Source organism: Bactrocera dorsalis, chromosome 4 (genome assembly GCF_023373825.1).
Source record: "Bactrocera dorsalis isolate Fly_Bdor chromosome 4, ASM2337382v1, whole genome shotgun sequence".
Classification (NCBI taxonomy): domain Eukaryota; kingdom Metazoa; phylum Arthropoda; class Insecta; order Diptera; family Tephritidae; genus Bactrocera; species Bactrocera dorsalis.
In genome coordinates, this window is record NC_064306.1 from 66,317,001 (window position 1) to 66,335,800 (window position 18,800).

Consider the following 18,800-nt stretch of genomic DNA (forward strand, 5'->3'; position numbering starts at 1 on the left):
CCCGCTAAACGAACGGCCCAGAATACCAGCATCGTATATCTGTCAAGAACGTAAACAGTGGAATTCAATGAAGCGACATAAAAACGGTAAAACGGCAATAAAATGTCTTATTTGCGCTGTCAAGCGAGTGAAAAGCGCACAGCGACAGATGTCAACTTCAGCCGCTTATTGCTGATGTAATCTAACGAAGGAAAGCTGGCGGACCGCAAAGCTCATAAAGCCGATAAAACCTGTTGCTATCTCAGGGAGCAATTTCAGTTCGGTGGCATTGTGTGGAGAAATGTACAAGAATAGAACAAAAATCCAATAAAATATGAATAAGAAAATAAATAAATTTAACCGCAAGATAAGAATTTCACTTAAGGATTACTAGGGATGTTATTTATATTTCATAAAATGCGGGCAAAGTGCTATGGTCGGAGCTGAATTAAAAAAATGTAAATTAAAACGAGCATTGAAGGCCTAAGAGACAAATTAGAAAAAAAAATTTTCCGCCCGCTGCAATACACTTAGCCAACGAATTTTCTAGTCATCACAGCACTTGGAAAAATCCTTCGTCGTGTTGGCCATAAGAGCCTTCTTCGATTCAGCTTTTATATCCATGATTGAGTCAAAACGGTGTCCTTGGAGTGGTCAAGTTAATTTGCTGTTATATCAGGAAATGCGGTGGTTTCGGCACGATATTAGTTGAAAATGTGGCGAAATGATCACGAATAACCAATGTAGTACGAGAAAGTGCATTATCGCACTTCTTTGTTCAATAAATTCAGAGAAAAAATCGAACAAAAGCTACTAGAAGCTCCTTTTACTACATTTTTGAGCATTTTTCGATACCAATTCCCCCAAGTATGTTGACCAGATGCTTTGACATCGAAGTTAAAGGAGAACCAAACGATAATACCAAAAATTATATTTTAAAATTTTTCACTATGCTGTGATACTTTAAATTCTTATCTTGTCAGATATTAACATAACTATATCGTTTGCTCGTTTATATGGAGAAAGTTTATTGAAGCACCAGAAGCACAAGTTATTACTCCGAAAAAATCCTCCGTCGAACAGAAGAAAGCTGCTTGTGGTGGTGTTTGCCTACCTGACAATGAATGAGCGATAAACCTTTTTTTTTTTGAATAATAAGCCTTTTTCCAGAAAAATCACTCGGAAATATTTTTCCATAATAAATATAAAAAAAGACTATAGAAATTTTTGAGGTTTGAAAGCTGAAATCAAAAAACTACCGCTTAAAGAAGTTTCCTCCAACTTCTGAATATTTTTATTATGACTCGATTAATCTCCTAAAATGCTCTGTAAACTGGAAACCAAAAATTCTTATATAAAAAATTATTAAATATTTTATTATTAAAATTTTTTTATTTATAATATTTAAGAAAACAATTCATCGCAATAATATTAAAAATATTGAAAAAAAAAATTAAAAGTACAACTTGCTAGCCCTCCAAGCCACCTTTTCATACCACAATACGTACTTGCGTAAAAGTGTATTCTATATACAATGCGTTTGGTTAGTGTACTTTCCGGTTGCGGCGCTTCTTTTTATTATCATATTTACTGTTTTTTATACTTTATTATTTCCTTCAAGCATTGTTCGCTTTTATTGCGATTTTTATATGCAAACGACAGCATGAAAGTTATTGCTTTAAGTCATTATATAATAACTGCGTTGTATGCTTGCAGATGCACTGTTGTTATTGTTTGCCTTGTTGTGGTATATTTTATGAATGCCCTGTTCAATTTTTAACAGCGAATAATGCTGCGAATGAGAGAATAGTGGTGGGATTTCGTTGGGGACCATTTATTTCTTGGGGAGAAATATTTTTTTTTTTAATAAAATGAGTGAAAAAAGATTATATATATTTTTATTAAGTATATTTTTTATATAATGGAATGTTTTTAAATAATACTTTCTTAAGAAAATAGGAGCAAATGTTGCCGAAACGGAAAATTGCTCAAAAGGCAAAATTTTCGCGCATAGGAACTCCAATACTGTAAGATATACAATAATGCATTTTTATTTAGTATTCTTCAAATTCATATTTATTTAGTATAAATTATATTTAAATCATTTCCTATAAAGCCTTGTCATACCATCCCGGCGGCAAATTTTTGCGTCGTGACATTAAACGTAGCGTTAACTTGAATTAAATTACAAATATGTTAACCTTGGCGTATACGCCACATACTATATATCTACACAAATTCAACTCGCATTGAGGGCCACGGCGTATACGTAATACATGCAATATACTAAAATTCGTCCAACAAGACGATTTCGCTTTGAGTCTGTACCAGCATATTCAACTATAATTAAAAGTAAGCAAGTATTAGCCAAATTTTCATCAGCTTACTTATGCCGCCTGTCAAAATAAAATTGAGGCCTTCACTATCTGAGCTTCTAAAGCAATTCCATGCTTAGCTGATTTTTATTTGAGAAAAAAAAAACCTAAAATATCGCGCAAAGCCACAATGCGACAAAAGCAAAGCTAATTATGCCAACGACATACAGGCACATATAATGAGGGATATACATACATATGTATATACTAGAGTGGGTCGACTTACCAGAAGCACAAAAAAAGAAAAAAATTTCTTATGAGCGAATATTTATGAGCAGCTTTGCCTATAAGACTATGAACATTCTGAACAACTTTGCTTTAGAAACTATGGGCTTGAAACCGGTTTCGAACCAGCGAAGATAAAAAATCTTAATAATCGGTTGTATGAGAAATTTATGTTAGAGTTGTGCGATCTGACCGGTTCTGATAAATGATCAATAGAATATCAAAATACACTTGCATATTAAATTTCATTAGAATATATCAGAAACTTACAAATTTTTTTTTAATACAAAAATTTAAAAAGAATTACAAAAAAAAAGTTAAAGAAATGTAAAAAAACGTACGAAAAATTTTTTTTTAATAAAAAAATTAAAAAATTTTTTTTAATAAAAAAATTAAAAAAAAAATTAAAAAAAAAATTAAAAAAAAATTAAAAATATTAAAAAAATTAAAAAAAAAAAATTTTAATTAAAAAAATTAAAATTAAAAAATCGCTGGCTAGAAATTGATTTTAGACCCATGATCTCAGAAGCAAAATAGTACAGAATGATCTGTAAAGCATTCCTGCATACGAGCTTTTGTAGAAAAAGTCGATCCGCTCTAGTATATACTCATCCAAGCACTTACACACCTACACAGCTGCACACGTTCAGTAATAAATGCTTGCTATCGCGTTTGCCCCACGAGATTTTCGCATAATTTAGGCATAAATCTGCTGAAAGCATAGAAATTCGCAGCGATTTTCAAAGCACACATACAAAGTACACACACACATATGCATAAATAGACACACATATACATACACACTAATATAGTAATAACCACACTCACGCCCACGCTTTCTATACACTCAAACTCTTTTGCCGTTAGAGCTGCTGCAGTTGGATTGTAAGTCGTTTTTTTTACTCCCAATCACTTTTGTTTTGCTACGCAACTTCGTCCACTTGCTGCGACTCGTGCATTTCGGGCAGCACGTGACTCGACGCCGCTCATACGGTGGTCACTCAACCACCCTCCCGCTCTCCTAACGCATTGAATTAACGCAAAATTGCACAAAAGCTCTACAAGTAGCCGACACTCCCACGAAAGCTTGCGGCGAATTCACGCACAGCTGTTCAACGACCCGCCGAAGCGCTATGCGTTGCAAAGCAACACAGCACCGCGGCCGGAGATTGCATTTCGAGCATCTGGCATGCTCTGCGAAATTCAGTTCTTCGTGAGCTTTTGCCTTTCGCGCACGCATAACGGTAGAACGGCGGTGGTACGCGCGTGCAGGACGCAAACGAATTGTGGCAGTTTGATTTGAAAAGGAAAAAAAATTATAAAAATTAAAAATAATATAATTATGAAAAAAGTAAAAAAATCTTGAACAAGTGGAACACCCAAAAAATAACTGCTTTCGTAGTCCCACTTTAAGCAAACGGTAAAGTAAAAGTGTTTTAATTTTTCTCAGTTTCAAAAATCAGTCTTTGCCAACGCAGCTGAGATATTTGTATTCAACTCAAGTGTTCAATTTAACGAAAATCTCCAAAAAAAATTAAAAAATAAAAAAATTCGAAAATTTGAAATTTCGAAAATTTTGTATTTTTTCGTGTTAAAAAAAAAAAAATCCAAAATTAAATTAAATTAAAATGTATATGTGTCTGCGTGCCATTATCAACAGTTGATGAGCTGCTGATGGCTTCCATCGCAGCGCGGTTTCAATTATTTTCACACTCACACACACACATGTATATACATATATATATAGTTATTTACACACACAAGCATACAAGTAGTCCTGAAACCACAATTTCAACTGCCTGTGTGCGCTCAATTGACGCGTGAAAATCGTTGTGCAATTGTAATCATGCCCATTGTCAGCAGTTGTGGTTGCTGCTGTTGCACGCGTATTGCTGTTGAGATAAAAGCTAAAATTACCACACACATATTAATGTGAACGCGTGTTTCTTTAACGACTTCGCGTTGATCCCTTCGATTTATTTGTGATTTTCTTCGACAACAACTCAACTCGCTTGTGTTCGATGCAAAGATGTGTTGTTATTGGCTTGTGAAGTGCTGCGGTTATTGTCTGGCGATAATGTTGCCCAGAGTACATGACAAGCATGTCGATTTATTTAAAGATAGAATAAGGCTAGTGAAAGCAAATAAGATGTACAATTTTGAAACAACAAAGCAATTGTGTTGAGAGAATAAAAATAGTCGCAAAGAAAAAAAAATTAAAAAAAAGATTTAAAAAAAAAATTAAAAAAAAAAATTAAACGAAAAATGTTTGAAAAATTTATATGGTTATACTTTTTTAAGAATCATTTTACAACAACATTCAGTTCAAATTCAACTCTCATTAAGGCATAAATTTAACAATCAACACTGTATATAAGCACTTTTTGGGATGGATTCAGCTCCTTTAGTTAATTTTGATTTATCTCTTCGATCGACTGATAACGGGTTTCACAAAGTGGAAATTTCAGTTTGGGGAACAAAATTAAAAATCACAGTTATCCAAATCTATGGAATACGGTGGTTAATCGATGGTAGAAATTGTGTTTTTGGCTTTAATTTCGGTCACAATCATGGCTCTATGCGATGGTGCATTATTATTGTGTAAAATGCAGGAATATTTCTTCCATAATTCCTGATGTTTTCGTCGGATGTTCTCACGCAAACTTCTCAATTCGGCCAAATTGAACTCCTTTTCGGCCGTCTGTCAGAATTTAGAATACTCGTGAAGAAAGAAAAAAATTAGTGAGCATAAATTCTTCTGTCAGGTAGATAAGGTGTTACTGAAATGTTGTTAAAATGCCATTGCTGTGCTAAAAATTAATGAAGCAAGAACGCTTGATAATAATTGAATACATTTTAAATGGTCACGTATACGCCATGTCATACTACTACACATAAGCTAGAGACTTACCCGCAGGACTCTCTGAAGGGCTTTTAATGGGAAAATTCTATAAGACTGTACCTAAATAATTCGGAATTCTATACCGAGAGCAACAATAAGTAATTTTTATTCAAAGAGTAAAAAAAAACCAATTTCTAGGAGATCAGCGGTTCTCGAAACCTCGTGCAAAATTAAACACAACAACTTTAAAATTGTTGTACTAAATTGAGTAACTCATAAAACCAAAGTGGCCAAGAAATTACAAGGTTATGACAATTAAGTATTGAGACTGATTCCATAAAAACGTATATTGAAAAGTTATTCTACAACTCTGCCATCCCCTTGGGCTATACAGCGATTCCAGCGCGTTTTCCATGCTTCGTAACATTTCTGGAACGCTTCGACTGGGATGTCCGCGAGTACCCTCGTCACGGCCGTCTGGATGTCCGTAATCGACTCAAAATGGGTTCCTTTGACCACCGATTTTGTTTTAAGAAACAAAAAAAGTCACAGGGTGACATGTCGGGCGAATAAGGCGGCTGTTGCAACAGGGCGATCGCTTTAGAGGTCAAATACAGGGACACGTTGAGGGCGGTGTTGCACGGTGCGTTGTCGTGATGAAGGATCCAGTTACGAGCGATGTCTCACCCTGTTGACTCGTTTTTGCAATCTTTCGAGTACTTGGCAATAGTAAACTGGATTCACAGATTTCCTCGGTTGAACGAATTCTTTGTGGTCGATTCCACGGCTGTCAAAAAAGGCAATAATCATCGTTTTCACTTTCGACTTGTCATGCGAGCTTTTTTCGGGGTGGGGGGCGCGCGGTGACAACCATTGTGAACCTGGGCACGATCATCATACACTCTTACAATTTTAGCGTACGTTTCCGAAGCTGTTTCTACCATTCTGGCGCAAAATTTTATTGCGACGCGTTGCTCTTGATTTCGTTTTTCCATTTTCGTGACGAGCACTACAAACACACGTCTATTCAACTTGACGCAGCAGGCGAACTAAACAAGCTAGAGCGATGGTACATATCTCAGTGGAGAGGGGAGAGATGCCAAAAAACGCGAAAGGGAATTTCAAGTTTACAGGTTTACCACAAGCGCGGCAATAAAATCAGTCTCATTACTTAATTGTCAAACCTCGTATCTTGAACACTTTGTAATGTTCGCTGAGTTTGGGTTTTTTCCTGATCATACATATTCTTCAAAAAGCCACTGCCACTCGGGGCTTTGGTACAGAAAGTTCGGCACAATGTAGAAAGGGTCTGTTTGAACCAAACTGAAATAACAAACACTTACAGGGTCCTTTGGTTCGGACCAAATCATTGGTAATACAAATAGTTTATGTCTGAGTTTTTATGTTAGTCTCCCGTATATGAGGTCAGAATTTGTATTAATATGTATTGATATTAAATATATATTATTAATGAGGGTACACCAATATAAACAAAAGTCATCACAAATTATGTTTACCAAACACAGTGTTGACCAGTGTTATCTTCGTTCTGCTGCCGCTGTTCTATTCGTCCAGCCTTTGACTGCACTTGTTCTTATTGAACAGTTTTACCGAACCTTCGGCATAAGTAAAATTAAAAAATAAAATGTTAATAAAAATATGTCTAAAATGAATTAGAATTACAGTAACAAAAAACGCGTTTTGAAGATTCTTCATGAAAGAAAATCATAAATACGCGCTGCTTGCATTCTTTTGACTGCTTTTGATCCACAAATCACAGTTTAATTAGCATTGCTGAAACCTGAGCCATTGAAAATGCGGAAGAAAATGTTTTCACTTGACTGCATCAAGGTTATGTTTACATCATTAAGTTGTAATCACTGTCTAAGCATTACTTTCGTGTCGCTCATCCGCTTTTCAAAATATCATTCACAGGCGATATGTTTCCTAAAAAGTATTACATACACAGTTTACTTATTTCACATTACATACGAATTTATTTATATTTGTAGCTTGTCACATGTCGAGTGCCAACTGAAAGCCACAAAAACTGCTGCATACCCATTGAGTACGCCTAAAAGCAGGCTACTTAAAAATGAAATTCTTATTTCCTTGCTATTATGCCTACAGAGCTTTCATTTACAGGCTGCTCTTCATAGCGGCACACATAGAAAGCTGACATGAATAAAAATATATGTTTATATATACATATATATATGTATATATTTGAATGTGTGCATGTATATGTGCATGTTGGCTATGTATGTGTGTATACAATATTATTGTTTGAATATGAATTCGTAAGCATAACCTCGAGTATTTTTGAATTTTTGTGTGCTTTGAATTTTGATGCCGCTCATCATAAGCACCAACAACACCAACAATAAGACTATTTCCCTTTCAAATTGCGGTTTTCCGGCTCGAATTCAAGGTGGCTCATTTGTAGCAAGCCTTTGGTTTTCGTTTGACACAGGTGATTGCTATATGAATGCATGGATGTATATGTGTATCTATGTATGTATGAATATACGCATGTATATATGAATAGATGCATGTATGTATGTATATATTCCGACTTTTGAAAAACGTTTGCATTACAAATACTTTGCCCGCAGCAAGCGGCATGAAAACTAACGGAGAGCAGCACGCTTTTATTGCTTTGAGTCTACTTTTTGCAATATCTGTAAAATTTTTTTGTTGTTTTTGGTTTTTTGAGTTTCTCTCTTTCCTTCACTTCACTCTATAAACAGTTGCGCGACAATCAAAGCGAGATTAGCTGACCTTACTGCCAGCGAAGTGCGTGTGGGCTTTACGAGCGCTTTTTATTTGTTGTTGTTGTTGTACTGGTTGCTATTTTCTTTACAGAGATTTATGTGGAACTCGTTGCGGGACACCTTTCGGGCAATTCTCATTCGTGGTGAGGACTTTTTTCTACTTTTTATAAACTCTAATTGTGTTTTTCATGCACACACACATCTCTAATTACATACATACATGTGTGTGGGACTACTTAAATACATGTATATGTGTGTGTGGGCAGAATAATATGTCCTCCGCATAATCTCATGTGGAACACGTGCCAGCAAATCTGTGATAACACGCCGCACTCGGCATTTGTTGCTGATGTTGTTTTTTTTTGTTGCTGTCGCTGACATTTTTATTACCCGCCCAGCAAGCGAGCAGCATATGAGCGCCAGCGCTGCGTGCTGAAACAATTGGGTTTGTCTAAAACTTTGCACTGACATGCCGCCGTCTATGGCAATGACCTCGCCTAAGGTTGGGCGCTTAATTACACATATACTTCTATAAAGTATAGCCATGGAAGTTTTATAATTTCTGCATGTGTATGTGTTGATGCAACTGCTGCAGATATCAAGTCTTGTAAAATTTTGAAAAAGTACACAGTCAACTTTGAGCGAAACTCGTGACTGCTGTCATGCGAGTTCTGCGAGTTCTTCGCTGAGCAAGTTGTCCTCTTATGTGCATATGTGCTTAACGGTTGAGTCACGTCTGATGACATTTTAATTTGGTGGTGTGCAAAAGTTGACTTAAAGTTTCAACCGTCGGCGGTATTGAGATGCTACGTATGATATATGTAGTTAAATGTATGTATGTATGAAAAAGTTTTGTGTTCGATTGCGCGCTGTTGCTGGTCTCCGTAGAAGATCCGCCAGCTCTCTTGTCCACATGTTGACATTAAGCAGAGAAAATGTGCTATTGCAGATGTATTTGCTTATATTGAGCCTTTAAAATTTGTTTACTATATACTTGTACTTGCTTGAAAAACAACAAAAACAGCAGTATATCGATGAACTCAGATGATACAGCGCTGACTGGAGTACAAAAGCCCATCCTAAGTTCATTAAATGTACCCAGGATTGTTGATGTACATTTTGCTGTTCAAATAAACCAAACTCAAATAGTCAGAGGAGTTAATTTTGGAGGCAGAAACTGAATTTTATTTGAAAATTTTCTTAAATATTGCTTAGCCAGGCTGTCAAACAGTATGAAAATTGAAAGTATCTAAAAGCTGGGAAACTAACATTCATTATGTTTGATATACCAATTTATATAAAGAAACCACACAATCATCCTTCAAAGTGAGTTTCAAATCCTCTTGCAAGTTCCAAATATTACTCACTTTGACAACTTCAATCAGTTTGTTAGATATTCACAGTAGAAGACAGTACAATCAAGTGATACACCGACGGCTGAAAAACGTCGAAGGGAATTGGTGCAGGGGTCGCAGGAGCACGCACAAAACTTTTCAAAAGTATGGGCAGTTTTCCGAGCATCTTCCAAGCAGAGGTCTTAGCTGTAAGTCGGTGCGTAAAGATAAAGCACCTATTACAGCAAACACATAACCATACTAAGCGATAGTCAAGCGGCTCCCAAAGCGATTTCTGCTTACGACATCAAATCGGTATTGGTGCAGTAGTGTATAGAACGACTAAATTGTCTATCAGATCGTAACCAAGTGCACCTTTTTTGGGTGATCGGTCACATTGGTATAGCCGGGAACAAGCTGGCTGAGGAACATGTTGGACCGGAACCTTTCATTGCAGTTGGCCCCCCCACCATAAGGGAGCTGCTCCGCAATGATGAAGCAGTAGGTAGGGATTAGCATTGGCAACCACTCCTAGGCATGCGCCATGCCAAGTTGCGAATGAGGGGTTACAATCTCAGCGGGTTTAAAAATGTAATCAACTTCCCAAGGAAAAAACTAGGCTACTTTCGCCTTCTACGCTGGCCAGTGTAAGCTCAAGAAGCACTTATTTAACATGTTCCTAGCTTCTTGTGCGAATTGCCGGTTCTGCGACTTGAAGTCTGAAACAACAGAACACCTGCTATTTGACTGCACAGCAGTCTGTAGGCGCAGGATTAAGGCGCTTGGATCCAAGTTTCCAAATAGGGATCCCATAGCCTCAATAGTGCCTAACAGCGTATTAGAATTTACCTATTTGCTGGGGCTAGTGAGATGTTGTGACTTAGGACAGTGCACAATAGGCTCTAGGCCACGGTGCAATCCTCATTTACTTATCTAATCTTATATACATATATATATATTCACTTCACTCTCATTGTACAGTACACAACAGTCGTCAGCAAAGGATGTATACTATTGTCAGAGGTTTTTCTGGTTCTAAACTGAACCTACCCAAAAATTAGCTCGAAAATTCACCCAGTATTCAAACTTATGAGAAAGAAGTTCTAAAAATAGAAATCGTTTAAGCAAATATGCATGCGCTGTGTCTGAACATATGAGATTATATAGATATCTGATTGGACACAAAATATAAGATAACTTATGAGGGGGTTATCTTTAAATCACAAAGAAATAGGTTGTACTACGTAGAAATTTCTTCAGAGGTTTTAACATAAGCTAAGAAACAAACCATTAAAAATAATACCACATTTCAGAAAGTTTGGTGAGAGTTTGCAATAACTTAATGAAACTAAGTTGTACGCAAAATGGTGATAGTCCTAAGTCTGCACTCGCTCATAATTAATAAAAGAAAATTTTAAATCTTTTGGAGGCCTCACTAAATGGCCATGATTTCAATAAAATGATTGTTACGTTGGGTTTATGACATATAGCACCGTCTTGGTGGAAACAAAGGTTGTCCATATCAAGACCCTCCAACTCAGGCAAATATCATTAATCATGACTTTATAATAGGTTTCCCCATTGGCGGTATCACTGCCGGGTCGGGTTCATTTTTTAAGAATTATGGACACATTACTCCCTCTGCCCACAAAGCAGACCAAACAGTGATTTTTAGATAATCTAAGCGTCTCAATAGAGGGTATAATCATTGTAGACTATCATCACTCCAAATGCATCCATTTGGATCAGGTCATCTGGATTTGGGCTATTCACCGAACCTGTGACGTGATGAAATCGTCCATTCGACTTAAATTCTTACGAGAGTTGGATTTTTAAAGCTCACAAATCTTTCCGAAAAATCTTCACAAAGTGGATAGACAGCTCCAATTGTTGCGCGGGATGGAAGATGGACTTATTCAGGTCTTCTTTCATACCCTGCTCCACAGCAGCAGTAGCATCGGTGCGCACTTTTCGGCGTTTCTGTTGATATGCTTTACACACTAGAGTAAACGTGATGTCAAATGTCTTAAAAATCACCCTTTGCAATCCATGAAAGTGTACCGGTGATATCTCGATATATAGAAATATTTGTAGTGTAAAGGATTTCAAAACTTCCCACAGGTTGTGAGGAGTTAAAGAACACTTGTTGAAGTCCAGTCTTAATGTGATAAACCAGGTCGCTAACGAGTCACTAGTGGTTGAAAACAGTCCAGCGGTGGTGAAAACATCCTCTACGGCTTCTTTTAATACCAACTGGTCGCTCTTTACAACCCTTTATGTGGTTGCTAACGCTTATCAGCTGAAATCTGCAAAGTTACTGTGGAAATTCAATTTAACTTCGACGCGGGCTTGAAGCCCGTTTAAATTCAGCACAGAAAAGAGCCCACTCATTTGCACAAACACACACATACACACATGCGATACAATAGTGTTTTAGAAGCCAGCTTTTGAGTGCGAATTCGTGTGTGCAAAGTTGCATACTTAATTGACCCACATTCGCTGAACTCAAATCAAAGCAGAGTAAAAAAAAGTCAAAACAAAAACTGAAAAAAGTAAAAAAAAAATCGAAAACTGTATGCTAAATGCACAACGGAAATCAGAGAACGAAAAACGCCATTAAGTGTGCGCTTCAGCGAACGGAAATCCCGTTAAGCATAAGTGAGAGTGCATACAAAGCATAAACAAAATGTAAACGCCAGCAGATGGCTGCGAGGGCAAGAAGTGAGCGGCGGCGGCGTGACCAGCTATGCATTGTTGCGAAGTGCAAAGCTTTTTCGAAACCCACACACACTCATACCCGCACCAACAAGCGCACATCCGCACACTGGCACAGCGGCAGACGTGCTCGAGTGGCTCAGCGACGGCAACGAGCACAAACTGGCTGAAAGTGGAGCGTGGCGGGGCGACTAGCAGCTATCACATGTGATATACTTGTTCATCTGCTTTATTATTATTTTCGCAAATATTTGTTTTTGTCATTGAACATGCTACAAATTATACGCGAATAATCCCAACTTCAAGGCGAGACTACAGACTCGTGCTGCTTGGCGCATAAGCACATAAACATATGACATAAGAGTGTGTGTGTGTGAAGAGCGCACGCGTGCAGCCACTTGAACGTGCCACAGCAGCTTTTACTGACGCGCGCTTTTTGTTGCAGATTTTCTTAGAAACATTGGAAGCATTTTTTTAATTTTTCTCTGCTAAAAGTTATGCTGACATTTGCACTCTACTGTAGTTCGCAGCATGCAGCGCAGTTTCTGTCATTATTTTTATAGTCAATTTTAATATGTTGTCTCTTTTTTCTTATTTTTTGCTTCTCCGGCAGAAATTATGCAGTATGCTTTCTTGGTAAAGTGCTTGGCTTTGCGAATTGTTTTGTTGACTTCTCAATAATCCACTTTAAATATCACATATGATTTTCGGTGGAATTAATAATTGCATAACATAGCTTGCAATTATATTTGAGTATATTTTTTTTAGAGCACTTGACTTTGACTAAGGATAGTTATAGCTACTCGATTAATTTGGTTTTTTTGACAAGTTGTGTGGCCACTAGTATCTCTGCCTGAGTTTACTTCGCTTATAACTCTAGATCAAAATAAAAAAAAAATATTTTTTTTTCATTTTTTTAAGCCGCAGGTTGTTCCTAGCTTCATATGCGATCGTCAAAGGTTTTCATAACATTATTTATCCTTTCTGCTACAAGCTGAAAATGTAAACTCTCTGACTCTGCCATTCAGTTGAGTGTAAAAATCAAAATTGAGTGAAGACAAGCGACGATGTTTTGACTAATGGTTAATACTACCGGGTTTTCCAATATGATTGATATGATTTCTAATTGTCTGGTAGGTAATTTTTAATATGTAAAGATCCACAATTTTATTTTCATTGTATTCAGTAATGTTTACAATTTCATTATGGCAAGATATGCGCAAGAACAACGTTGACAAATTATTCGATTTTATCATGAAATCAGTCGTTCTCCAATAACTTTTGGGCTTTTCCCATTTTACCCGTATGATCGTAATAATCATCTACCTATGCTCGCTATTCGTCAAATTGTTGAAAATTTCGAGCGTACATTTTCCCACTTTTTCTTCATAATATTCAAGTCCAATAAGACAAAGAACTGCTTGAAGTAATGAGAATATCGCTGCCGTTCACGCCAGTTTTGTTGCAGACCGCCATTAGTCAATTCCAAGACGCTCTCAAGAATCGGAACTGTCTCAAATCACAACCTGACGGATTTTTATAAAGGAGTTGAGCTTGCATCCGTATAAAATTGTTCTCACTCAAGACTGAAAACATCTGGTCCCAACAAGACCGCGCTACGTGCCACAAAGCACTTGCAACAACCGAATTGTTGAAAGAGAGAATTGATTATTTCAAGAAATTGTGACTTTGAATGACTACTCCTTGTGGGGTTACTTGAAGTCATTGGTCTTAAGCAATAAAACAGACCCTTTTTAAGCTATAGATGTCTTTATTGAATCATATTCATGACATCAGACTTGATTTGATGAAAATTGTACTAAAAAATTTGGTTAATTTTATTCGTTCCTGCAAAAGAAGTCGTGGAGGCCTTTTGAATGCTGAGTTGTTGTCTATATTATATGATCGCATGTTAATGTTTCTTTTTTCTGTATCCAATACTCTCTCCTCTGGCCAATTCCGATGATACGCTCTAGATCTAGCTATAATGTCTTCACCATAAAAGGATTCTTTACCACAAGTTCTGCCTTTTTTTAGAAAATCTGGACAATCGTTAACGTAACAGTGCTTGAAGTAGTCGAGAAAAATCTATGCTTTCCACAACGTAAACCTGTAGACGTGTGATTTCAAGTTCAATGGAACTTTAGGGCTTGTCACATGAACACAAAAGTTTTGTTTCACCACTTCTTTGCTCCTTCGTTACATTTGGTTCGATTTTAGTGTATATTTTGGCTATGAATTCATCATTATAAAGTTAATTTTTTTCAAAAAGAATATGATTGTGACCGAATTTAAAGTCTAAAGCGCAGTCAATACCATATATTAACCACCGTATTCACCAGATTTTGCTTTGTCTGATTTTTCAAAGATATTATATAAAACTAATTTCGTTGAAGATGCTGAAGTTCATCCCAAAGAATGGTTATTAAAAGTGTTTCGAAGATTGAAAAAATCTTTGGTACAAGTGCTTTACATCTGACGGGCATTACTTCGAACATGACAAAATAAATACGCGTAATGATGAATAATTAAATAGTTTGCGTTTTATTTACAATTTCTGGGTACTTTTTTGTCATGTACTCAGTAGCTACATGTTGCAAGAGAATAAAAGGGGTTCGAAATACGTCTTAAAACAACGGAACTGTTTATCAGCAAAGTGTTAGTCCAAAGCGGTGGCGAATTCAATTTCTTATTAACACTAGAGGCTAGTAAAGGATCAGAATCGATTACTTGCAATAATGTTCGAAAATCTCATGATCTAATTTAACTGAAAATTTTCACGGATTTTTAAAAGAATCTTTGTTATCATCTTCAAAATAGACTCTCATTGGCATGCTGTTGATCAAATTTTCAATACACTAGTTGAATTTTCGTTTTTTCGGTGTTGGCGCCAGATTGTGACAAAATTTCAGCATCGTATTCACAAAACCCATGTCTCGCCACAAGTAAAGATGCTTTTGATGAATATAGAGTGCTTAACTATGTTGTGAAGCTCTTCCTGACGTCGTTTTTGCAAACGATTCAGCCCTTTCAGTACGAGCCCAGCGTTTACAGCATTCATACCGAAAATATTAACCAAAATGCATTCAAATCTGCAATTGTCTCTCTGATGCCAAACCAATACTTCTTAAACTTTTTCATGTTATCAACTGCGTTAAATTAAAATAGCTCTGTCGAATATCTAGCAGACACGCTTTACACATACATATATTATAGTATATACTATACATCCCGTCCCGTGGAATTTTAATAGATTTTTTAATACATACCATCTCTAAAAATTCTATAAAACCTTACTTAAAAAGCCGAATATCTCGAGAAGTATTAATGACAGCGATTTTGACCTTGCATCTTTTTTATAGCAAATAAAATTTTCTATAAATTTGTCATGTACATTTTTTCTATAGCCCCTGTCAATTACGAGATATATACAAAAAAATGCGAAATTCTTGGAAAAATCGGGTTTAGAGACCCATACTACCTACTCGGTGTGAGTTACGACTTTGTTGCATTGGGCACTTTTATAGTGTGAACAATTCTGAGAAATATGCATTTAAAATCACAGCGATGCCATAAAATACCTCTGAATTTAAAGATAAAAACTCACGATTGTAGTGTATTTTCTATGGAAAATTTTTGCAGGCCTTGGTCCAGTTCTTAGTGTTAATATTAAAGCTGAAATTTTCAGGTAATTTTTTTAAGATATTTCCAAGGAAATTTCGTGATGGGACTGAAAAAAATTAATAGTTCAATAAAAAAAAACACCCTAATATATGTACATACATAATCCACTTGGACGCACACACACCTTAATATCTGCAGTCAATGGATATTTCCTTGAATTTGATTTTAATTAATGACCACTGCTAATGCTCAATGAAAAGCTTTTCACGCTGATTTACTTTTTTCGATTTCGAAATTTGGCTTCCTGTCTTTGTGGCAACTACATACTTAAATATTACTTATACAACGGTAAAATAGGTGAAAACCGCAAATGAGCCATAATTTACTTGCAAAGCTTGCGGTTTAACTTAAATATTATTCGTGCGCTTAATTGCAGGAAATGCGGGAAAATTCGGCGTTAATTCAATTTAGCTCAATCATTTAGGCGAATGAGTTAATCAAATTAGCTGTGGGCCAAAAAGGAGAGTAAAAAAGAGGAGAGGAGAGGAAAAGAGTGAGTAAAGAAAGTGTGTGTGGTAAATGAAGTGAGTGATGTCAGGCAGTTCTAGCTGCTAATTGCGACATAAGAGATTTTTTTTTTTAATTTTAATTACAGTAATCATGCTGTTAAGTGGAAAAATTAAAAATTAATCTCATAATTAAAGCGAAATAATTATGCTTAGTGCCTCTTAGTGCGCATAAATTATGCAAATAAAAATAAATAAATTATTTTTTCCGCTTTAAAATGCGAATAACTGCATAAAACGAAAGTGGTGCATACAAAAATAAGTAAAAAAGTGAGAAAAGTGCTGAAAACAACAACAAATACAAGCGAGCCAACGCGTAATTAATTCAAAAGTGGAACGCTGCCGTCAACGCAGTAAAAATTAATAATGAAATAAAGTGGCCGAGCAGGCAAATAGCAAGAAAAGTGCACAACAAGTGTGTGTTCTACGCAAACAACAACAAAAAAACCAACGAGCGTTCAAGTAAATAACAAATAGTGTGATATATAAGAGCGCTTGTGTGTGTGAGTTGAGCTAGAGACTGAGCGTAAGCGTGCAGAAAATAGCGTTTTTATTTATTAAAGCCATTTATCTGCATAAATAAATGCAAACTGGCAACACTAATACAAATTAACGGCAGAAAAAAGTGTACAAGCAAACAACACAAACAAACGCACTTTGCGCGCACACACACGTAATAGACGGCCAAGAAAGCACAAGTTAAATGAAAGGTGCAAAAATAAATACGCCTGAAGGTGCAACAACAACAATAACAAGAAAAGCAGCGACGTCAGCAGTCAGTGTGCTTAAGCGGCGCCAACAACAACAACTGGAGAGTACTCAGCGTTAAACCTTAATTGCCTTGGCTCGCTTGGCGACGCAGCGCATGTGTGCGGTACATACATATGCGGGAAAATACAAATACACAAACAAACACACACACACACAGGCGCAGCCGTGCTTGGCTTGCTGTGAGTTCATCGGACAGCCCGGCTTGGCAGCTGTGTTGTGGCGCAAGGCAAGTTTCTTGCAAGCAGCAAAGTTTAAAGACATTCTGTTGATTAAGCGGAAAGTTTAAAAACCAACAACAACAAAAAAAACACACAGTGAAATACTTGCAAAGTATGTGTGTAATGTAGACGGCGACATGTGGCTCTCGCTGTATCGTTGTGCGTGTAAGTTAGGTCGTCGTAAAACTGCTAGTTGTTTGGGTCACTGAGCGCCAACACCAACAACAACAATAGTAAAAACAACACACGTATAGGTGACAAATTTAGCAACAGCATTTCAACTTTAACCTCGACAAAGTCAAAAGAGCGCCAGCAAAATGAATGCAGCACAGAGTGGCGGCCACACGAGTGGCTCGATGGGCAAGAAGGGCTCGCAAATGGAGGTAAATTTACCGTTTTTTTGGTTGGCATGCATTTTTGTGTAAACAAAATGTGTTTTTTGGACTAACAGATGAATGAGCAATGCTTCGAATTATATTCATATGTGTTTACCTGTAACTATTTGAAAGGTTAGGTCTAAGTGGAGCTTTTTAAATTTTTCGAATTTGAAAATTTATATAGTATACTGAAGCAAGATAAGGGAATTTTATTATCACTTTCAGGCTTTATTGAATATATTATTAGTGTTAATGAAAAAAATTTATTTATATTTTGATAAAAAATGGTAGTCCAGTCTTCGGTATCTGCTTTTTCATGAGGCTCTCTAGTGACGACGGTGTTTTTAGGAACTGGTAATATGTGAAACAAAATAATAATAGTGATCTTAATTTTCATTAGGTTCCATATTTTCTTCAATTTTTCGCAATAATGCGGACTTTAAAGATATTTTAAATTTTTTGACTGAAATTTTTGGCTAAATTAGCAATAAATTGTTTCTAAAATAAAAAAACAACAAAAACAAGCCTGTTAAATGCTAACTCAGGCCGCACCAAAGTGTTTCTTCACAGAAACATTTAATTTAACATAAAGCGGTATAAACAGATCTCTATCTTGCTTTGGTTCGCTCAGTTTATATGACAGCTATATGCTATAGTGGTCCGGTCTAAATGATTTCTCCTGAGATTATACCATTAGCTAATATAATAGTATAAGTTAAATTTTGTAAACATATCTTTGCAAATAAAAAAGTTTTCTATATAAGGACTTTATTTTGATCGGTCGCTTTGTATGGCAGCTATATGCTATGTCGGTTCGATTAAAACAATTTCTTTGAAGCTTGTAACGTTGTAACAGGAAATGCTATTTATCAAATTTGGTTCATATATCTTGTCAAATAAAAAAGTTTCCCATACAAGCACTTGATTTTGAGTGATCAGTTTGTATGACAGCTATATGCTATAGTTTCCCAATCTAAAAAATTTCTTCAGAGCTTATACC

General features: G+C 36.2%; 1 protein-coding gene across 3 annotated transcripts in view; it reads left to right on the top strand.

Annotated features, from left to right (window-relative positions):
• The window catches only part of LOC105223681 (inactive dipeptidyl peptidase 10), a 253,046-nt gene that overhangs the window by 96,728 nt on the left and 137,518 nt on the right, over positions 1–18,800 (top strand). Inside the window, exon 1 of one of the 3 annotated variants that reach the window (XM_049454178.1) lies at positions 16,948–17,806. The exons of the other annotated variants lie outside the window; for them this stretch is intronic. Coding sequence (XP_049310135.1) covers positions 17,741–17,806 — 66 coding nt within the window. The 5' untranslated portion in view covers positions 16,948–17,740. Of the gene's footprint in view, positions 1–16,947; positions 17,807–18,800 lie in introns of those variants that run through there. 3 annotated transcript variants of the gene reach the window in all.